The sequence below is a fragment of the Pseudochaenichthys georgianus genome, chromosome 4 (genome assembly GCF_902827115.2).
Source record: "Pseudochaenichthys georgianus chromosome 4, fPseGeo1.2, whole genome shotgun sequence".
NCBI lineage: Eukaryota > Metazoa > Chordata > Actinopteri > Perciformes > Channichthyidae > Pseudochaenichthys > Pseudochaenichthys georgianus.
Window position 1 is genome coordinate 1,993,333 of NC_047506.1, and position 23,864 is coordinate 2,017,196.

Genomic DNA, 23,864 nt, shown 5'->3' on the forward strand with positions numbered 1-23,864 from the left:
GGGCCTGGCTCCAGAAGGGGACCCCGGGCTTCCTCCGGGCCGGGTATCCTCACTTCTTGTTTTTCCTTTCATGAGGTCTTTTGAACCAATCTTAGTCTGGCCCCTTGCCTGAGACCAATTTGCCATGGGAGACCCTACCAGGAACACAAGGTTCCAGACAACACAGCCCCCAGGTTCATCAGGGCACACAAACCTCTCTACCACGGTAAGGTGCTGGTTCTTCAGAGAGGTGGATGGTTCAGAGCTTGAACGCAACCTAGTGTAATTCAGCAAACCTCCATGACATCAGCTGTTAGCTACAATAGCTAACCAAGCTGGACAGTGCTGTCTAATGCAGTGGTTCTCAAAGTGGGGGGCGCAGAGGCATGCCAGGGGGGGCGTGAGAGACCAGGAGGAAAAATGTTTATAAAAAAAAAAAATCATAATTTGAAAAATTATTGATTCTAAAATAATATGATACAGTACTATTACGCCTGGGTCTCTGTGTTTCATTAAAGCTCGGCTCTGTGTGTGTGTGTGGTCCGAGCCATTTTGTGTGCGCGTGCGAGAGAGAGAGCGCACCGGTACCGGAGATAGTTGTTGTTAGCTTCTGGTGCTAGCGAGCTACGCTAACGGATATAAGGAGTTTTTTCAACAACAAAGTGGAGGAGAGTCCTCTCCCGTCAGACTGAGAGGCTCAGTGAACTAAAGGACTCTCTCAGTGTTGTCTCAGTGGGTCCCAAACGTTTTGGTCGCCATTAATGTAAACAGTTATTTCCGAGGCACACGTTTATATGATCATTATAGTTATAAAAAAATAAGAGAATAAATGAAAAACAGGTATGAAATACTATATGACAGTAAAACAAGAATAAAGTTTAAAAGGGTGATTTGTAAAATATCCATAAAGAAAAAGTAAATCTGTTTACAGTTCTGTTTCATCTGGGTGTTGAGAGATATTTCCATAGATCTCTTCATTTTGCTCTCAAAGTGCACCAGATTGATGCTTTTAACTTCAATATTTAAAAATAAATCTTCCCGGGGGAGCATGCCCCCGGACCCCCCTATGTGAGGTCCACACACCACCTATAAAAATAGCACTTTACCCCTGCTTACACCTATATGCCGTGAGCTGATGATCGAGCCTTCATTGTAGCAGTCGCGGGTACACTGTGTGTTTGCGTGGGGAATGTTGCAGTAGAAAGTTCCTCTGTAGCGACCGGTACATTAATGGGAAACCCTAAATGTTTGAGCACCCGCTATGAAACGTCAAGCTACCCACAGCACCCCCAAAATTAATCTCTGGTGCCGCCACTGCGCCTGATTATTTGTGTTGGGGGGGCCTGACTGGTCTAATGGCTGCAAACAGCTAATGCTAACTAGCTCTTCTCCTTGTTCTCAATGTAGCATCATTACTGAAAATATAGATTGCGTCCAAGTACACCCGTGGACAAATCTGTAAGATGTTCACAGCATTTTTTGTTGAGACACTGGGTGTTTCTCAATGTCGAGGACGTTTGCTTGGTAGCAAGTCATGTCTTCCGAGTCACTTGCTTCAGAAGCGAGGCAAGAATCCTTCCTAGCCTCGGAAAACGAAGAATTGTGGAACAGGCTAACAGGTGTGCAGGTGTGCGTCAAATGCGAGACCCCGCCTTAAATGAAGCGCAATTTCCGCCAAAGATTTGGAAATTGGTCCGTGCGCAAAGCATTGTGGGGATTTTAAGACGGCGGAATCTACACATGTGCAGCCTCGAAATTTCTTGATCATTTCAGGGTTGCAGTGCGTTTGTGAAAAGGTCTTCAGAGAGCTGAGGGTGAAAGGGACGGCAGCTGCAGGGAAACAGAGAGGAAAGGACGGATGAGGAAGGAGTGGAGGAGATATTGTTGCTGGCCTCGTCGTAGGACTTTGCCAGCAGCATCTGCATGGTTGCTAAGGGAACCACTTAATTGTGTCCTTCACAGCGACCCTTTCCTTTTCATACACGCTTCCTTTCCTCCTTCTGTTTTAACCCTCTTGTTGTGTTCAAGTCAAATCCAACAGTTTTGTTCTACTTCATCAATCACAAATATTGTCTTTTACATCTGATTGCTTCAAGGCCTCATGATATCGGAGGCGTGTGGTGCAGTGGGTTGTGCGTTGGTGTTGGGCTCAGCGAGTCACAGGTTCAAACCCCACTGCAGTCAGCATGTCGTTGTGTCCCTGAGACTCTTCACCCCAAATTGCTCCTGTGGGGATTGTCCACAGTATTGAGTATGGAAGTCGCTTTGGATAAAAGCGTCTAACAAGTAACATGTGATGTAATGTACTATCCTCCACAGAAGGCATTTAAACTTTTTAGTTTAGTCAACTAACACCTGTGATGTTTCTGTCAAAAATGACCCTATGTTCATCCATCAGATGAAGATAAAATGATTGTTAATTTTGTGATAAAGTCTTTTCACTGCAGTTATTCATGTAAACCTGTGAGACGTTGTTCACAGCTTAAAAGGGTGTTAAATAAAACGTGGTGATGATGAATGTTTTTTGTGTTGATGTAAGAGCAGTTAAAACAGTCCAATTTGACCGGAAACACCAAAGAAAAGTGGAAAAAGGAACACAACGGGAGGGTTAAAGCTGCTTGTCCTTAGCAAAGGGAAGCAGAAAGTGAAAAGATATCAAGAGAAGGAGCCAGGAGTCTGTCAGAGAGACACTGAATGGCCTCATCCCAGCTGAGTGTAATTTAAGACCCTGTCATTTATACAACAGAGGACGAGTGGATTATCTAAGTGTCCTTGACCCACTATACCCCTCACTTTGTAGGCTGCCATAGAAACATAAAGGTTATATGGCTCGTAGAGTGGGTGGACGGGACCCCGTGTGATGGTGGGCTGGATAACACTGAGAGACAATAATGCAGCCGTTGGCGAGCTGTTAGGTCAATCTGCATTTGAAACAAAGATTGAGTCCCTGCTCTGTGGTTTCTGGTCGCCTTCAGGCTAGAACAAGAGTCAGGAAGTAAAAAAACATCATATTTCCCCAGCTGGTAGAGGGTCATGCCCATGGGCTAGGAAGCATCCTCAATGTGGGTGGGACCATTTGACGGGGGGTGTGGGCAGGTGGTGGACCTAACCTCCTTTAGGGGGGTCCCGGGGCATGCTCCCATGCATCAATCTGCTGCACTTTGAGAGCTAAGTTAGAGACTAAATCTATGGATACATCTCTCAACACCCATGAGAAACAGTATTCAGTGTTTCCCCTACCATTGTCTTGGAGGGGTGCTGCGCCCCGCCAACGGAGCCCCGCGCCCCCCCCCCCTGAAATTGAAGGTGTTAAAAAAAAAAATTGTATTTAATTTTTTTTTTAATGTTTTATTATGTTTATATATATATATATATAGCACCAAATTGCAACTAATCTATATCTACTGTCACTTTTCACATTGAACATGTGCTCTTTTATTAAGTAAACTAAACGCTTTAATTTTAAGTTGTGAGTTTAGTTTTTGACCCTAAGAAACACTGATGCAGTAATCAATAACAATAGTCCACAGCTCCTCTCTCTGCTCCAAGGCAAGGCAAGGCAAGGCAAGGCAAGTTTATTTATAAACTTTTCAACACAAGGCAATTAAAAGTGCTTTACAAAAAATGAAAGACATTAAGAAAATGGCATTTAAAATCAGTCATTAAAAAGAAAAGCTAATAAAATAAACATTAAAAGAAAAAGTACATGGATAAAAGTTACAGTGCAGTTTAAGATATGAATAGTTCAATTAAAAGCAGCGACAAAAAGAAAAGTCTTCAGCCTGGATTTAAAAGTAGTCAGAGTTGCAGCGGACCTGCAGGTTTAGTTCTGACTCTGGGGACAGAAAGCTGACCAGTCCCTGAAGACCTGAGAGATCTGGATGGTTCATAATTTAGCAGGAGGTCAGACATGTATTTTGGGCCTAAACCATTCAGTGTTTTATAAACCAGCAGCAGTATTTTGAAATCTATTCTTTGACACACAGGAAGCCAGTGTAAAGACTTCAGAACAGGAGTGATGTGATCCACTTTCTTAGTGTTAGTGAGGACTCGAGCAGCGGCGTTCTGAATTAGCTGCAGCTTCCTAATAGATTTTTTAGTGAGGCCTGTAAAGACACCATTGCAGTAGTCGAGTCTACTGAAGATAAAAGCATGGACAAGTTTTTCAAAATCCTGCTGTGACATTAGTCTTTTAATCCTAGATATATTCTTTAGGTGATAGTAGGCTGATTTAGTAAATGTTCCAGAGGATTTTTTAAAAATATATCCAAATGCCAAAACGCAGCATGTGCACGGCTCATGTGTACGGCTCTGAGAATCTGCCTTGGTGCAAAGTAGCAGTGAAAACATGGTACGGAATTTCATTGATTTGGGCATTCTCTCAATAAGCAAGTGGGATGGATTTGATAATGAAGCACTGACACAGCGCTCTACAGGGTGCGGCGAGGGGATAGACCGATGCATGGACTTTCCACGTGGTGAGGGGGGGTCTAAACTAATCATTTTTAAATATAATGGTCATGCCATTGCCAATAGCACACTGCTACTGTAGATATCTGATCTAATGTGTATTCACTGACTTAGTACTGTAATTTGATACCTTATTCCATACTGTACTACACGCCTTAGTGCATATAATGTTCATATCTCACTATATATTCCTATTGATAAGTAAATATACTCTGGTTGGATGCTAAACTCACCTTTCGTTGTCTCAGTTATCTGTGCAATAACAATGAAGTTGAATCTTATCTTCTATCTCGTCTAATCTTTTTGCAGTATCTCTCTTTGTACTGTATCTGTTTAAGGGTTCATTCACTACTCAAAAACAAGTGTTGCAAGGTTTAAACATTGCATCTACATGTTATCTGGAGAATTGTTGCCCTTTAGTCATCTTGTGTGATAATCTAGATGCAGCGCTGCATTAAAAAATGCATGGGGCAGCTTTGGTGGGGGTGTGTTGCTACAGGTACAGATTAGAAATGCGATCCAGGGAGTCCAGACTGAGTAACAGATCCACGAGTTTGAAAGCTTATCAGACACCGAAAGAGGGGTTTCTGTTACTGTGAGGATTCAAGAGGGATCTGACAACTCGGCAACGTTTTACAAACACCAAGGTCCTGATGTAGTTAGATGTCGTGTGGGGAAAGTGGAGTATGTTATTAGCATCATGTACAAGAGCAAAAATCAATATGTCAAACATTTTCTTATTTTCATTAAGTGGCATTATTCTGACAACTAGCCAAAATACACGTTTCCTTTTACACTGAGTAATCTGTCATTATTGTGTAGTATCTGTATTATTGTATGGTATTTTGGAAGCTGTCCAGGCAAAATCGTTATGATTACAGAGCTATCAAAAAAGCTTAGCAATGTTGTCCAATTGCTAGTTTTTTATATCTTTGCAAACACTGTGAACAACACAAGACAAAGCTTTCAGTCCAGGCAGCACGGCTAACTGAGCTAACGGCTAACTGAGCTAACGGCTAACTAAGCTAGCGGCTAACTGAGCTAACGGCTAACTGAGCTAACGGCTAACTAGTTAGTGGAAGCTACTGTTAACAGCCATTAGCCATTATTTTATTTATTTATGTATTCGTTTATTTGGCAGGGACATTGCACATTAATGAACACTGAAATAGGCCAAGTGTAAATATGCCGGATTTAGCTTTGAGCTACTTTCCATCACATAAAACATAAAACATTAAGAAAATGAAAATGACAAACATAGCAGTACAAATACATAAAATGCAAGAAAAGTGCAAGAGTAAGCTTTTTGTCCATCAGGAAAATCTAGGCAGAGCAGCTAAAGAACATAAGAGGGAAACCAGAAAACATTGTATCCATTACAAATATGATCCAGTTTCTCCAAAATCAACTTAATGCCATGCAGCCTGAAACATTCTCTCTGTATGCCAGAGTAACAAAGTGCAAGAGGGAGTGTTCAGGAAGCAGATTGGGACTCACAGAAGCACTGTTAGCGGTTAGCCTTACAGTTAGCGGTTAGCCTTACTTTAGCAACAAGTAAAGCTTTCTGTGCATCAGGAACATCAAGGCAGGGCAGTTTGAGAGAAGACAGTTTCTCCCTCAAATATAATCCAGTTTCTCTAAAATGAACTTAATGCCATACACATTTATCTCAGGGGATTGTATACAGACGTTACAAAGAGGCGTTCAGGGAACAGATTGAGACTATTTCTGTCACAATCTCATGAAGGACCCAAAATGCAGCACTCGAGAAACCAAGGAGTATTGGTAATGTACTTTATCGGTAATAATACCAGAGCAGAGGGATACCAGCAGAACAGTAACAGCCAGATGACGTGAAGGCAAACGAACCAGAGGACAGCGGGCAGAAGGTGAGTCAAGGCCGGGCAGAGGGCCAGGGAGCAGGCGAGGCGGTCACCGTAGGTACAGGCAGGTCAGACAGCAGGCAGGTCAGGGACAGGCAGGGTCGGAACCGGGTAGGCAATCTGGTAACAAACGCGTGAAAGACATGAAGGCAAAGTACGATCTGGCAACGGGTGTGTGTCTGGTGAGCGTTTAAATACTGGCAGTGAAACTAATGGGTGCAGAAGAGAAAGAGAGTGAGCAAGAACGTGTGTGATTAACTGAATGGAAAACTACCGGTGAAAGACGGAGCAGACTGTGACAATTTCAGCTTTTACAAGTTAGTCTAGTATGCATGAAGTCAAGGCATAAACAGTGTGATATTTAAAAAGAGACCGCAGCGTTATGATAGCTAGTACTGCTAGTACTGAAGAAGTGCAACCCGCAAAGCCAACTCTTTGAACTTCGAGCGAATTTTCGCAACTAGTGACACTCTTAAATACTCCTTCTTTCCGAGAACAATCAGGGAGTGGAACTTGCTACCAGAAGAAGCTGTCATCGCAGAAACCGTGGAGGGCTTCCGGCAAATGTTAAGAGACATTTAGCGGGGATCAGCCATCCCCCACTGAGCGTGATTCCTCTGGGTTCTGCTCAGTATTAATCCAGATCCAGTACTGTATGTATGTGTCACTGTGCTATTGGTTAGATGAGACCAGTTCATGAGAAAAGTTGAAAATACGATTAAGAAAACTGCGTGGGAGGAGTGGATGGCAGGATGTAGAAAGAAGAAAAACACACAGGCCCAATCATCCATCAGCTAGAGCTTCAGTTGTGTACTGCAGTTTCAGTCAAATCTAAATATAATACACGACCACATTGTCTCCAACCATCTCTTGTAATTCCCACCTCTTTGGATTTAAAATGTGAAGACTTAGATGAAACAAGTTGCAGACGTGCAAAGCCACAAACACAGGAACATGACACCGTGGTGCAAACATGTGGATATAGTAACACTGCAGAGTCTGTAGCCACTGTATCGGACTCGAGTGTGTGTCAGAGTGTGTGTAGGCTTATGTTTTTGTGTTTCACAGGGGGTGATGTGGAGGTAAACGGGGGGGGGGGGGGTATGCAGTGTGCTGACAGCTGGCCTCTATAAATAAATGTCGCAGGCAGGGGGGGAGACACAGGGGTGCAGAGAGAACATAAAGGGGGAGCGTCGCACTGATGCAGATGTACTGAGAGACTATGAGGAATGTGTCCCTAGCTCCGGGCATGACTGAGCGGACAAGCAATCTGACCAATCAGAAGCCTCGGTTTTGAACATGTGATCCTCTGCAGCGTCCTATCTCCTTCTATCATGTGTCACGACTGGAGTGTGTAGCCGTTATATTTTATCTCACATCGGTGTCACTCTGTCAGCTTCCTTCCCTGTTTTGTTTGTCTTGCTCTGAAAAAACGTTGACTTTAATTGAATGTATTGTGTGTGTGTGTGTGTGTGTGTGTGTGTGTGTGTGTGTGTGTGTGTGTGTGTGTGTGTGTGTGTGTGTGTGTGTGTGTGTGTGTGTGTGTGTGTGTGTGTGTGTGTGTGTGTGGGTGTGTGTGTGACAGGTTAGTACACTAATACATTGTTACTAGTAGCCAGACGTAGTACATTCATTGCTTGCTGTGAACATATTTAATACGATTCAAATGAGAATACAAAAACGATATCATGATGATTTTAAAAAGAGACAAAAGACTGTATACCAGACAGTGTTGTGTTTTTCCGTCACACAGACAGGAAACAGCCATATGAATCCTGTGACTTTGTGAGAACACATGGCTCACACACACGCCTCTCCCTCCATTAATTTGTGATGCAGTCGGTCACTGAGCCCTGTCGTATCATATCCTGTAGACGAGCTGCCCGGTAACAACCGACCGAGATGAACTGTATCACTGACACCGGCGACTTTCACTTTCCTGCCTCCTGTTACACCATTGCATTGCTGTGTGTGTGTGCGTGCGTGTGTGTGTGTGTGTGTGTGTGTGTGCGTGTGTGTGTGTGTGTGTGTGTGTGTGTGTGTGTGTGTGTGTGTGTGTGTGTGTGTGTGTGTGTGAGCAGGGTTTGGTTTCCTGTCTTGGCAGAGCAGAGACACACTGAACACCTGCCTGTCTTCCAGCTTTACTGTCATACACGTCTTACCTATTCTACCTGTCTTCCTGAACCCATTTCAGTTGCTGCGAAAGACAGAGGGAAGGCGAGGCAAAATGTGGGAAGGAAGGATGTGGGAAGGAGTTATTTGCATATCGTGACAAAAGACAGAGACAATTAGTTAATTGTGGTGAATTTCCATTATCGGGGGAATGGTAAATATCCTCACCAGTGAATTAGGAACGCTCCAAATCGTGGTGGAAGAAAGTCAAACCTAAATACATTTAATTAATTAATTTAATCCTGTACATGTAAAGTTTCTACCATCAAAAGAGCTCTTTAAAATATATTATTATTGTTAATTTAATTTAAATTATTATTATTATTATTATATTTTTATTATTTTAATATATTTGTTTATGTATGCTTTAATTGTTCAAGAGGGGCCTTATCATAATAGTATTAATTATTATTTATATTATAATTTTTTCTTTATTTTCACAATAACCTTATCAAACATCATTCGATCATTTATTAATAACTTGTACTCAAATTGATGTTTTCCATAATCATAATAACATTTAATTACTATTTTTTTTATATATATTTCTTTATTTTTGCAAGAGGGCTTTATGATTTATAATAACTTTATCAGACATAATTAGAATATTTATTATTCTCATTGTGTTTTCTATCTGTGATGCAACTTCTCAGACTATCATGATATCATTATTTCGGTCAGTTTAATGAGACATACGTTTCTTCTCTTGCCTGTTAAGAAGTCAGCGACAGCGGGGTGGGTTTAGAGGAACATGAGGGTGGGGGTGTCCCCCGTTATCAGGCGGCAGATAAGGAAGTCAGAAGCCTTCTCTCCCACTTCCCGTTTTCTGCCTGCAGAGCGAAACGCAGACTTGTGAAAGACATTCTGTGGGCAGACGACGGTTACATGGCGCGAATGAAGCTTTGTGATGATGGCCTTTGTGTGAGGAGGAACGGAGCGACGTACAGAAGACAGGAAGACATGCACCAGGGTTATTGAGTCGTATGCATGTGTAAAAACAACACCTGCTATATCCAGGCCCGCCTTAACCTGCCTTCAGGTCCTGGGGCTGATGGTTTTGTAGGCCCCCTATTTAAACAACAAATGAAAGTCATTTATAGCCTCGGCAGGCTCTGTGATCGCACTTCTCCACTCTGCTCTGCGCGCCTGGTCCTCTCCTCCAGATGAGTGACGTATCGGGCCTCCCTCATGTATTTGTCCGGTTGCCGTTGGCTCCCCTCCACGTAGCAAGTCCTCGTCGTCCTCTCCATCTCCTCCAACAGATAATGTCCCTCCTGTCTGTTTTTCCTCTCCCGCTACTCCATCGCTATCAGAACCAGACGGCCTACTTGGCTCCGAGGCCCCGCGGCCGGCACCGCTGCCGCTCGGTACAGAACTCATCTGTCCTTCCTCCTCATCGGCATTTTTTGTAATAGCTGCTTGTCTCGAAACTCCTTTTCCCTCAACAATTTCCTTTTCCGAGCGCCACTCTCAAACTTTTTCGTCTCAAACTTTTTCTCCTAAACAACCTTCATCTGTCACTCAATCACTCGCAATTTGAATAAGTCACATGTGAAACATATTCTCATTCTGATTGGCTCTTAAGTGGTGCCCACTGACTGTTTCGGAGTCATCTCTGGAATCCATCGATCTGATTGATTAGCGGAGCAAATGATCAAAATACTACGGAGGGAAGATATTTTCGTTTGGATTACTGGTCTGGGGGAAGCTCGCGAGTGTGTGTGTGTGTGTATTTTTGCGTTTGTGTGTATTGTGTTTGTCTCCCGGGGAAAACACTCACGAGAAACACCGGCTGTTGTTCTGCCTGCTGTGACGTCAAGTTACTCCGTTCTCCGCTTGTAATTATGCCGTTACAAGCTTCAACGTTGTATTTATCATCTGAATTTGCAGAAACAATTTTAATATTCTGAAAGCCAAGACTTTGTTTATTTGAAACCAGATGAAAACAAACTGTAACGGACCCTGCCGTGTTATCTGTGATTACTCTACGCCTTACATTCATAATGTCAGCCGGAGGGAGGGGGGGTGAGTGGCGAGTGAGAGCTGTCATCTTCCCTTTACAAGCTTCAAAAATGTATTTATAGTGTGATTTTGGAAATAAAAGTTTCATATTCTGAAAGCCAAGACTTTGTTTATTTAAATGTTTTTTAAAAACATCCGAAATAAAAAACTTTTTTTAAACTTTTTCATTGGCTCACGATAGGCCCCTGATCTCCGTAGGCCCCTGGGCTTCAGCCCAGGTCAGCCCGTGCATTAAGGCGGCCCTGGCTATATCTGTTATTAACAGCAACATCCTGTCACTGTTAATAGTGCTGAGTTACAGGCCAATAGTAATCTGACAGAGAACACATTTACTTCTACTTTTGCAATTATCAACTGCACTGATAAATACATGTGCAATAACTTGAACTGTACTGCCTTGACCGTATTGTTCTTGTATTTGTTTGGTAATGTCGTATTGTTTTGTAAGCGTACTCTTCAATGTATGATTGGTCCAATCTATCGTCACTCTTTATTAGGGATGATCCGATCGAGTGGGCGGGGCCTATGGGGATCTAACATGTAAAGTGGTGTTTAATTGTTGTGATTGCACCTTCGGGAATGCTTGGAATTTCGCTGTCCTCAGACAACAAAAAGAATATAATCTAATCTAAAACATGTTGCTTAAACAGGGTCATATTACACTTTCAATCAACACCCAACATGCACAACTATGTGAACAAACAACCATGGGTTTCTTATTGAATACCTCTAAGGTATAGAAGAGGATGTATGTTTTAAGGCAGCACAATTAATCAAAATGTTACTAAAATCACAATATGGTTAATTAAAGGTTAGATTCATATGAAATGCCATTTTGAACGAAGTGTTGTCGGTCTGCAAAGATATCCAAGCCTCCAAATCATATTCTATAGACTTAAAGAAACATATTGGATTGTTAGATCCTAATGATTATATGTGTGTTTCCATGATCATGAGAATAGTAGCATAGACTTAAATCGCAAAGATATAACTTTCTGCAACATTTACTGCCTGGTATAATATGCAAGTGGCTAATGTCTGCGCATCGCTCAGCAGCCATAAAGACCACGGTTATCTGTTGCGCGGCTGTCGAGCTTTGAACGCCTCTAGCTACGTGGCCGATGGAAGAAACACGTTGCACCCTGGATACAAGCGTGGTAATTCTGGTTCTACGTGGGATGCATGTGTGCAAGTTAATAATAATAATAATAATGCATTTTATTTATGGACGCCTTTCAAAGCTCTCAAGGACACCTTACAGAGCAAATTCAAACCAAGCAACAAAGAAGAGCACACAGTAATACAAGACTTAAAAAAAAAAAAAAGTTCACCACAAACACATAAAACCACGTCTGGACTGAAGAGTTTGAAGGTTGCGTAAATTCATTGTGTTTGAACCCGTCATTTGTGCATCGTTGCCGATATATCCAAGGCTGTGTGGGATTCAGACGATCAACAGCACGTTGTTATTTAAGAGAATCCATATCCATTTAGCATTTCAAAAACAATGTGCACTGCGGTCAAAAACGGTTTGCGCTTCCATTTGCTTCACACACAGGGAGGTGAACACCTGTGTTGTGATTCAATCCAGGATTCCTCGGTGATTTTTGACCAATGAGATCATGTTTTTGGCCCGGTTCGTTTTACAGAAAACTACTCGTGAAACCTGCTGTAAGGCTGTACCATTGGCCATGATCTGACTCACAAGCTCAGTGTCCCTCCTGTTAACATCGAGAGATACGTAGGCTTCATGTGGCGTCAGAAATAATCAGAAAACGTCATTCCTGCACTTAGAAAATTGACACGAACGCCCCGTCAATCTCTGTTTTTTACATAAACACTGTACTGTATAGACCACATGTGTCAAACTCAAGGCCCGGGGGCCAAATCAGGCCCTTGGTGGATTTAATTTCGGCCCGCAGGATAATTTCTAATTCCTATTAGATCTGGCCCGCCGGTATATTGCACGCACGCCTTCCCTCCATCCTGAGGGTCTCCTCCGCTCAGAGCCTGAGCCCAAACATTGATGACCTTGCTCCCAAGATGAGACGCCAAGTATCTGAGCTAGCATCACAGAGCAGCACACTGACTTCAATGGATGCTTCCTTCTGCACTTTCTCTCACGACAACAGGGCATGTTTGGTTTCTCTCTGAGGGGAATAGTTTTGTTGAAGCTGTTGTTGGCCTGTGGGGAAATGTACTCATAAGAAGTGACTCTGGAGAAGCTGCAGATAGAGCCATGAGAAATGAATGCAGCTGATTATTTAATGTTTTTATAGGCAATCATTTAAGCTTTGTTAGTCCCAGGTTTAATATGTGCAATAAATTCATTTCAATAAGTTCTGCAATAAACGTTGAACCAGTCCGGCCCTCCACTAGCACCCATTTTTTTATTTTGGCCCACTGTGTGTTTGAGTTTGACAGACAATTAAAAATGTTGCACCCTGGATCAATACGTGGGATGCATGTGTGCTAGTTTATTGACATTATACACATTTAAATAGGCCTCCAACACATCTTCTTTGTAGCGTCCATGTTGTTTCTGCATTAGAGCTCAAACACACAGAAGTAAAAGAACAACTTCCCATTTCCAGGAAACGTGACTGTCTAAGGAAAGTGAGTCTATCATTGGCCTTCAGGAGGTCTCGTGTTTTTCTGAACTCGTTCCTAAGACCCTCGCAGTAACCAGGAAACACTTTGATAAACACCAGCAACATAACATCTTACCGTGTGTGGATGTAATGGGTTTACATGACTACAGCTCTATTATTTTCCCATGTCAAGATAACGATGCATGTTTTAAACCTCGAGGAGAGCAACAAAGGAAGTTCCCTCTCCCAAGACATTTAAAAGATGTTGTCTTTATCGATTCAAACATATATAAAACATACAATTGAGACAATTAAAATGCCCAAAAAATAATGTTAACGTGTATTAAAAAAAATCCAGGAGGATGTCACCAATCTTTGAGGTGCAGCCACATCTTTTTAATATAATTTTTTTTTTATTATTATTATTTAAAGATGTTGTTGTTGTTGAGTTATTGCAACAACTACCGTCCCTTTATAACAATTCCCCTCAACATGTTCCTGCTCATTCTTCTTAGATAGTATTTGAGTCTTTGCAGACAGAAATACTTCTCAGGCTACACCGAATGGAACAATATAAACATGTCATGTCCAATAAAAAGAGACACCCGATGATTTCCCCCCGGTGCATTAACGGACGGTAAAGAATCCGCGGGTGGAATGGAGACCCGTATATTGAATTTCACATTTCTGTAAAGGAACACCGTCTGAATTAATCAGTAATTGTGTGTAAAGCACCTCCAGCTGCAGCTCACACGGCCACATGCTCACACACAGCTCGATATAGAGCGACTTCCTGTCTGACTTCTCCTTCCTCCTCTCTCTCCGCAGCCTCTGGCTCGGTGGTGCCGGCTGCTGCCCAAAGATGCTGCCAAGATGCCGGAGAGCGCGTGGAAGCTGGTCTTCTACACCATGTCCTGGTCCTACAGCACCTACCTGCTCTTCTTCACCTCCTACTCCTTCTTCCATGACCCCCCCTCTGTCTTCTACAGTAAGATATGCACAACAGAAAACATGTATTGAAGCAGGTCATGCACGAGTCGTCTACAAAGATTTACAGGCAGTTGGTGGCGATAAAAAGTCTCCTCAAACATACAAAACATATTTATATATAGGCACACATATGTAAATACAGACAAATATATATACACAAATGTAAAATGAAATACTCCATAGTAGAATACATGCTGTAAACTGCAATAATATATAAATAAGTGGATATTTATATACATTTCTACATTTATTAACAGCTGTTGGGACTAATTGTAGGGTTTACAATTTGGATGCTGGGGTGGAAGCTGGGGTGGAGCTGAGGTGGAGCTGGGGAAGCTGGGTTGGAAGCTGGGGTGGAAGCTGGGGTGGATGCTGGGGTGGATGCTGGGGTGGAAGCTGGGGTGGAGCTGAGGTGGAGCTGGGGAAGCTGGGGTGGAAGCTGGGGTGGAAGCTGGGGTGGAAGCTGGGGTGGAAGCTGGGGTGGAGCTGAGGTGGAGCTGGGGAAGCTGGGGTGGAAGCTGGGGTGGAAGCTGGGGTGGAAGCTGGGCTGGAAGCTGGGCTGGATGCTGGGGTGGAAGCTGGGGTGGAAGCTGGGGTGGATGCTGGGATGGATGCTGGGGTGGAAGCTGGGGTGGAGCTGAGGTGGAGCTGGGGTGGAGCTGAGGTGGAAGCTGGGGTGGAAGCTGGGCTGGATGCTGGGGTGGAGCTGAGGTGGAGCTGGGGTGGAAGCTGGGGTGGAAGCTGGGGTGGAGCTGAGGTGGAGCTGGGGAAGCTGGGGTGGAAGCTGGGGTGGATGCTGGGGTGGAAGCTGGGGTGGAAGCTGGGCTGGATGCTGGGGTGGAGCTGGGGTGGAAGCTGGGGTGGAAGCTGGGGTGGAGCTGAGGTGGAGCTGGGGAAGCTGGGGTGGAAGCTGGGGTGGATGCTGGGGTGGAAGCTGGGGTGGAAGCTGGGCTGGATGCTGGGGTGGAGCTGAGGTGGAGCTGAGGTGGAGCTGGGGTGGAAGCTGGGGTGGAAGCTGGGGTGGAAGCTGGGGTGGAGCTGGGGTGGAAGCTGGGGTGGAAGCTGGGGTGGAAGCTGGGGTGGATGCTGGGATGGATGCTGGGGTGGAAGCTGGGGTGGAGCTGGGGTGGATGCTGGGGTGGAGCTGAGGTGGAGCTGGGGAAGCTGGGGTGGAAGCTGGGGTGGAAGCTGGGCTGGATGCTGGGGTGGAGCTGGGGTGGAGCTGAGGTGGAGCTGGGGAAGCTGGGGTGGAAGCTGGGGTGGATGCTGGGGTGGAAGCTGGGGTGGAAGCTGGGCTGGAAGCTGGGCTGGATGCTGGGGTGGAAGCTGGGGTGGAAGCTGGGGTGGAAGCTGGGGTGGATGCTGGGATGGATGCTGGGGTGGAAGCTGGGGTGGAGCTGAGGTGGAGCTGGGGTGGAGCTGAGGTGGAAGCTGGGGTGGAAGCTGGGCTGGATGCTGGGGTGGAGCTGAGGTGGAGCTGGGGTGGAAGCTGGGGTGGGAGCTGGGGTGGAAGCTGGGGTGGAAGCTGGGGTGGAAGCTGGGGTGGAAGCTGGGCTGGATGCTGGGGTGGAGCTGAGGTGGAGCTGGGGAAGCTGGGGTGGAAGCTGGGGTGGATGCTGGGGTGGAAGCTGGGGTGGAAGCTGGGCTGGATGCTGGGGTGGAGCTGAGGTGGAGCTGAGGTGGAGCTGGGGTGGAAGCTGGGGTGGAAGCTGGGGTGGAAGCTGGGGTGGAGCTGGGGTGGAAGCTGGGGTGGAAGCTGGGGTGGAAGCTGGGGTGGATGCTGGGATGGATGCTGGGGTGGAAGCTGGGGTGGAGCTGAGGTGGAGCTGGGGTGGATGCTGGGGTGGAGCTGAGGTGGAGCTGGGGTGGAGCTGGGGTGGAAGCTGGGGTGGAAGCTGGGGTGGAAGCTGGGCTGGATGCTGGGGTGGAGCTGAGGTGGAGCTGAGGTGGAGCTGGGGTGGAGCTGGGGTGGAAGCTGGGGTGGAAGCTGGGGTGGAAGCTGGGCTGGATGCTGGGGTGGAGCTGAGGTGGAGCTGGGGTGGAGCTGGGGAGGTGGGGGGGCAGGCGAGCAGCAGCAACATGAAACACAGCAGCAGGAACATGAACGCAGCAGTAGCAAGTGAACACAGCAGCAGCAGCAGCAGCAGCAGCAGCAGCAGCAGCAGCAGCAGCAGCAGCAGCAGCAGCGGCAGCAGCAGCAGCAGCAGCGGCAGCAGCAGCAGCAGCAGCGAGGCAGAGGCAGGAAGACCTGGCAGCTTCAATAGAGCGGCATGTTTAGGAGAATGTGATTGGTTGGTTGTAAGAGGGACGAGGTGCGTCACGTGTTAATGTATCATTGGTGCTCGAGTTGACTGCCTGAACCAGCTCGCAGGCTTCGCCCCATATATAATAATTTAGTGTCTAAAGTAAAATACATTTTAAAATAAATTATAATATCAATTTCCTGCAATGCAGCTTTTAAAACCAGGAAACGACAACAGTAGTTGTATTATAATAATCAAGACATATATAAGTCACATACAGTATACTATTGATATAAAATCAATATGTTGCCCAGTCCTACGTTCAAAGAGCTTAAAATTGCGTTAAAAGGCGTGGTTTTGTTGTCAAATCTGAAAGCTAATGACTCCACGCTACCTAGGAAATTCAAAATCTAACCCGATATCTAGTCTCATATCACAATATCCGTATTATATCCATATATTCCCCAGAGCGACTTAAAGGGTTTAAATAATCCGTCAATATTGAATATGTTGAATTGAATTATATTTGATGTTTTCAGTTTCCTTTCCACTGTTGATCTGACCGTGGACTTTAGTAAAAGCATGTTTAATAGAAGAGAGAGTTTCTGCCTGCCGCCTGAAGCAGTTGAAGTGATTTTAATCTAATAAACCAGCAGCTCTAATCCTGCAGACGCTCTGAGGTGAAGACGCTTTGAGTTTCAAACGGAGATATTTATAGCAGGGAACACTTCACATGCAGCCTGGACGTTCATTCTGATTATTCAACTGTTATTCCGTCGGTCGTCAGCTGTCATTGATACCAACACCCAAAGACATATTATTATGTCGTCTACAACAGCGGTTCTCAAAACTGAGGGTACTGCAGGTGGTCCATGAAAAAAAAAACAAAAAAAAAAACATTTCAACAGAATATGCAAACTGTAAAAGTAAGTACATGTATAAACGTAGTGTTAAAACGCAGATATTTGTTATCGTTAATTATGGACAACACTTAATTTCACCACTGGTTACCCATGGTTACGTGTGCAACACCACAAACATGGATCGGTGGCTATCATCGGGTTCTCTGAAGAGAAAATAGGTTACCGTTAATGAAGATAATGAGAGTGAGTCGAAGGCATCCACAAGCCAGATTCCGCAGAAAGAAACAAAGAAAGGAGATTAAGAGAAAGTACAATGGGAACTACTTGAACTGGGGTTTACCTACACGGGCACAGAAGATGAGCCTTTGCCAGTATGCGTTCTGCGCTACGAGACACTGGCTAACGAGAGCCTAAAACCAGCTAACCTTCGCCGTCAATCTTGGAATCTGGCACTACGTTTATATATGTACTTATTTTTACGGTTTGCATACGAGGTGGTCCACGGAAATCCTTGATAATAAATAGTGATCCGCATAAACAAAAGGTTTGAAAACCCCTGGTTTACAACATTACCATGTTGGAAACTGAGACAGGACTGAACGAGAACTGAACGAGACGCAACAAAACTTCTTGATTATCTTTAAAGAGAACGACTTCGGCTTCAAATAAGTACAATTGTATACATTACATATACTGAATTAAGTCAACGTTGACTTTCTAAAAATAGGGGGAAACTGTGTTATTTAACGAATGATAATTGACCTCATGTTTCTAAATACAGAAATGATAGCATCACGCTGTGTCTACAAATCACCTGACAGACAAATGAGTGTGATTTATTTGCCAAAGATAGAGACACAAATCCATTGTAATCCATTTAAAGGTGAATTTGCCTGATTTAAATAATGATAAAACAAGATATTTTCTATTTTATTGGATACAATTGCTGATAAAATTGATAAAATTCTGTCAACCCTATACTGTAGCGTAGGTCTTATCCCGGAACGAATAAATTAAACTTTGTAGACACACAGAAACAGAGGGATAGCCCGGTGACCGAGCTACTGCATTTTACAAAGGAAAAATAATAAATCAATTCACTTTCAACATAAAATGTCTGTATTTTTTTTAACTCCAAATAATAAATCAGTACATCAAACAAACGTACTCATGTCACAGACCATTTACCAGATAAACTTAACTCCAATACATACACAAACAAATAAGCCAAGTTAACTCACAACACATCGATACATCCTGGGGGTTGACTGAGTGAGTGTGGGGGAGGGGAGAAGTCTTTTTTGTCCTTTGTGTATTTCAGGGGATAAGGATGTGTGAAAGTAAAGTTTTAAAGTTCAGCTTTAAAAGTCCAGAGTGTGTGTGTGTGTGTGTGTGTGTGTGTGTGTGTGTGTGTGTGTGTGTGTGTGTGTGTGTGTGTGTGTGTGTGTGTGTGTGTGTGTGTGTGTGTGTGTGTGTGTGTGTGTGTGTGTGTGTGTGTGTGGAGTGCTAGAGGAGGAGAAATGATATTGGTGTAGTGAGAACTAGTGATGTTACGTATTGCGCCGAGGCTTCGGAGCGTGTGTCGAGTAATCCCCGAAGCTTTTTGTGAAGCCTGTATCGAGGCTTGTATCGTTTTGGGCCAGTGACGTCACCGATGACAAACGAAGCCTCGCTGCCTGTCGATGCCACGTGACTCAGATCAGTTGAGCCGTTGAACCACAACGCTCATATTACCCATGGATGTATAATAAGAACCATATTACCCCTCCTGTACCCGGTGACACGATGGAATCAAGAGAGCTCAGACCCTCACTTATAGAGGTCGGAACATAAATAGATACAAGCATAAATAAATGTAGGAATGAAAACATCAATAAATACAGGACTACATATTATGTTGCAGTGTTTTCAGGGAGCTTTAGTGTGTGTGCTGCGGCTCAGCTGGAAAGCAGTTGACTCATGACAGCAGGGTTCCTGGTTCAACGACTGAACAATACGTCTTTGTTGTTGTTTATAAAAGCTACAGCTAAATGAGATAAATGTATTCTTTGATATGGTTTAGCCCAGGCTACAACATGGTTAAGTTTACGAATATTATTAAGGAACACAAATCCCTCTTTGCAATGTTTACCAGCCTCCTTAGGCTTTTCAATCACAATCATTAAACTGGAATAAATACAATATTGTTGACATGAAAATATGATTTTATGTTCGTTGTTTAGAGTTATTCTAAGGCTTTACTCAACGGGAACTCGGTATGAGATACAGCACACTATTGAGATGTCCAATCTGCCTGCTTTACACACTTTGACCAGCAGGGGGTTTGTGTTCAGATGAAGCCCATGATGAAGCCTCATGAGATGAACCCTTTAGCGAACCAACTGGCTGGAAAGCTTCAAAGCTTCAAAGCTTCATCTCGCCATCACTACAGAATAGCTCACTGGATTGCAGGGTTAACTTGGAAGGGGAAAGTTGAATGTTTCCCCAACAGCTCCTGGGTTCAGTCGCAAACACTCCCAAAAAACAGCCTGATTCAGCTGATGATCAAGAATCCACTTTTCTCCTTGTTCGATTCCGACTTCCTCTCGCTTCTTTCTCCCTCATTCCAATGCCATGCTGTCCTCCTTTTAACAGCACACAGGTGCCAATCATGATTGTTTCCTCCAGTTTCTCTCAGGGGTGCTTGATTAGCCACTCCCCTTTTTCTCGGGTAATCTGTAGGAGTGGGTTTACTTTCTCCCTGTCCTGCTACAACACAAAGCAAACATAATCCGCGACAAGAATACATTTAGCTCCTATTGTTATCGACAATGCAGTGTTCTTTTGTACGCCAACTTAATAAGAGATTCTATGGTAGAAAACATTATGTCCAAGTTTCACCTCCAACCCTTACCATCTGCATAATTGCACCTAATGGATGACTATCACTGCTAATGGAGGAAACATAAACATATAAATATATATAAATATGCATTAATGCAGCCTCCCCCTCAGCCTCTGAGGTGTCAGAGCGGTCGATCTCCATCTCTCTGAGTGGAGCTGCTTCAGCTCTAATAGCTGCGTCACCTCTAATAGCTGTCAGCCTGAGTGTGTGTGTGTGTGTGTGTGTGTGTGTGCGTGCCTGCGAGAGCTAGGCCTTGTAGTCTCTTATAAAAGTCTTAAATAATCTTATAAATAATCGTAATATTCTCATAATCAATTCTGAATGTCAATAGCATTCAATGCAGCGACGTTTAATGAGGCGTGTTGTCAGATCGGCTGGTTTATACGAGCTGAAGAAGAGAGGGAAGGTGTGATAGCAGATGACAAGGAAAAAGGGAAGAGGAAAAACAATGAGGATTAATCACTTAACACCAAAGGGGGGGGGGTGTGTGTGTGTGTGTGTGTGTGTGTGTGTGTGTGTGTGTGTGTGTGTGTGTGTGTGTGTGTGTGTGTGTGTGTGTGTGGAAAAAGAGTAGTGTGAGAGAGATGTAAATGTGTGTGTGGGGGTGTACGGCACAACACCAGTGGTGCATTGTAATTAATCATACCTTAGAACAATTGTACAAGTATTTTCATTTTAAAGTTAGCTCCGCCTTCACCAGCTGTAGTGAACATATGAAAGCATCAATAATCAGAATCTAGTCATTTAACACACATGTATATGATTCTGAAACCTCTGATATTTACATAATGAAATAAGGAATGCACGTTACTTCCTGCTGGGGACTTAATAACACACATCCAACAGTATCCAGAAGTCATGCTCTTATTTATTACGTCATCATCAGCAGGCCATCACGTGCTATCCGAAAAACGGCAGAGTGATACGGGCGGATTTTCGCTCGTGAATGCCTGATCGAAATTGTAAATGTGAGAAAAATGTTGACAAATATTTGTCTTGTACATTTTCAGTATTGAAACCTTTTTGCATTTGAGGAAGGTGTTTTAAATTATTTTACACAAAAACACAGATTTTTTATCCATTTACACAAAAACATTGAGACATATCTATCTCCATGTAAAGCAGGGGTTCTCAAAGTGCGGCCCGTGGGCCAATGGCGGCCCTCGGAAATGTTTCTGGCGGCCCGCGATAGTTAATGTGACACGCTGAAATGCATGCGTTATATTTTGATCCTCCATGGTCGTATCTAGTAAGAATTAGAATGGAATTTAAGAATGGTAAAACTGTGCCCCCTGGGTTGTCATTCCTAAATTATGAATGACAGCTTGTGGAAAGTTTGCTAGACTACTGGTTGCATGGCAACTAGGCATCTCGCGAGTTGCGGTAATTGGTTAGTACAATAAAGAAAGGATTTGTTTTGGAATTATTTTGTGTTCCGTTTTTCTTGGGCGGCCCTCAATCCAATATTGGGTACCGACATTGGCCCTCACTCATCAAAACTTTGAGAACCCCTGATGTAAAGTGAAAAATAGACGAATGTTTTTGAAGAAAATCAAATCAATTATTTGTATATTTGCAACGATTTTTCTCATTTAACAAAGATTTCTTTTGGCCTTTTTGGAAGCGCTTTTAAACCTACAGTTTAAACATAGATTACACAAATAGAAGTGAGTCAAATCTATCGACAAATAAAAAATACTGAGAAATGTGTGCAAAATGCAAACCAAACCATCAGAGGGCCTGCACTCAGCTTCAGTCTCCTCCTCCTCTGCTCCCACCCGTCTCTCAGCCTCCTGCTTAATGTTTAATGACGGATCAATAAACATTGCACACAGAGTAACCCCATCCCACCGGAGAAAGCCCTTCCTCAAACATCGGAGGAGAACGTTTCCGACCAGCATCTGAAACTCGATCCTTAACGTACATGAGGTCCTTTCTGCATCATGCGGTTCCCCTCACATCTGGTGCCCCCCCCCCCCCCCCTGTATATAGATCAGTGTGGTCTTACTGTAGCTGTGTCCACACTTCAATGCATTAAAGCAGGGGTGTCTAAACTACGGCCTTGGGGCCAAATGCGGCCCACGGACCATTTTGAATCGGCCCTCAGCAAATTCAAAAAGTGTAATGAAGTATAATGATGGCCTCCAAATGAAACTTCTGCGTGTCCTATATTGTACTTCTTAAATATATATGTTCAAATGTATCACACAGTAGTAGTCATGCGTTAATAAGTCCACTTTTCAAATAAATTCAGTCCATTAAAGTTGGAATCATTTTCTAACATATCTTAGTTGATAAGAAAAAAGCCCAATAACAAATGTACATAACAAGCTTGAAATATACCCTTCATATTTCCTCTTATTATAATCACTCTGACGCTTCTGTTGTAAGGAATGAGCTGCTAACACAATAAATTACATTTATTTTCAAGTATCAAGACTAGTTGATCTACATTTGATGGATTTTTCTAATTTATAACTGAACTCATGAGGCAATATAGCTCACCTCTAGTAAGCGGCCCAGCCTTTCGTATATTTTTCTGCATGTGGCCCTCTGTGAAAATAGTTTGGACACTGCATTACAGGCTTTATTCCTGTCATATGCACAGCAGCTGCAGCGTAGTTTAGCCACGTCTCATGCTCCTCCAACAGTTCAATATATATACGTTTTTATTCCCCTCATGGCATTATTATAAAACAAAACATGTACACTTTTTAAGATGACTTAAAAATGTACAAATGTAAGATCTGAGTTGTGTTAGAAATAAGACATTCGTTGGCTTCCCTTTGTGTCCTCTTCTCCTGGTTTTAATTCATGTTTGAGAGATACATCAGACAATGTGGTCTCAACTCTCTCCGACAGAAACTGATCCTCCACCTGAGCGGCTCTGATAGTCTGAGTCTGTTGCTGTGAACCGTTTCTAACTCTGATCAATCGGATTGAATCACTCCTGAGACTCAACTAGAAGCAACACACTAATGGCGCATTTCCACTGCAGGGCCTCGGACGGCTTAGTACGGTATAGTTAGGCCTTGGTAGGCCAGGCTCACTTTATGCTGCGCTTCCATTACAGTTTAGGAACTGGGGCAGTAACTAGGGTAACGGAGCGTCCACACTACAGCTTCAAAAAAAGCTTGGAGCTGGGCGTGTCTGGAGCTTGGGGATTTTATTCAAGCAACACGACCAACAACCAATCACATGAATCTCCCGCCCCCGACATACAAAGCAAAAACCCCCGGGGATTTTATGGGAGCAATATATATATAAATAAACTCCCCAAACAGGCGAAAACCTACCAGTTTCACCCACTGCCTCTGCCACCTCCCTCCATGCCTGGTTCCTCCGGTTTGTATCCCGGTAGGTGAAGAGGGTCTGGTCATACAAACCCGGGTGATTTGCTACGGCGATAGTTAGTTTCTCCTCCATCTTTTTTTTAAATATAGAAATGAACGGCGGGATATCTCTCCCAGCTTAGACGCGGTTTGATTGGCTACGGCTTCAGCTGTCAGATTTTCAGAAACGGGATTTGATTGGCTGGCGCCGGAGACGGCGGAGACGGACCGCTCTGCTACCCACAATTCAGTTCGGTGAAAAAGCGAGGCAACGTGACGTCACCCCATTGAAAGTGAATGGGCAGATTGGAGTTTTCGACGCTGTAGTGTAGACGGGCCGTAATGCAGTGTAGGCGGAGCCGTGACGTCATCTTCAATGCGAACCACAGAAAACCAACATCAGCCGTTAGCTGTTAGCCTCAGAGCTCACACAGC

General features: G+C 44.0%; 1 protein-coding gene across 1 annotated transcript in view; it reads left to right on the forward strand.

Moving 5' to 3' along the window:
* Nucleotides 1-23,864, forward strand: part of cers1 (ceramide synthase 1) — a 73,363-nt gene that overhangs the window by 32,271 nt on the left and 17,228 nt on the right. The window contains exon 2 of the mRNA XM_034081686.2: nt 13,946-14,105. Coding sequence (XP_033937577.1) covers nt 13,946-14,105 — 160 coding nt within the window. The remainder of the gene's footprint in view (nt 1-13,945; nt 14,106-23,864) is intronic.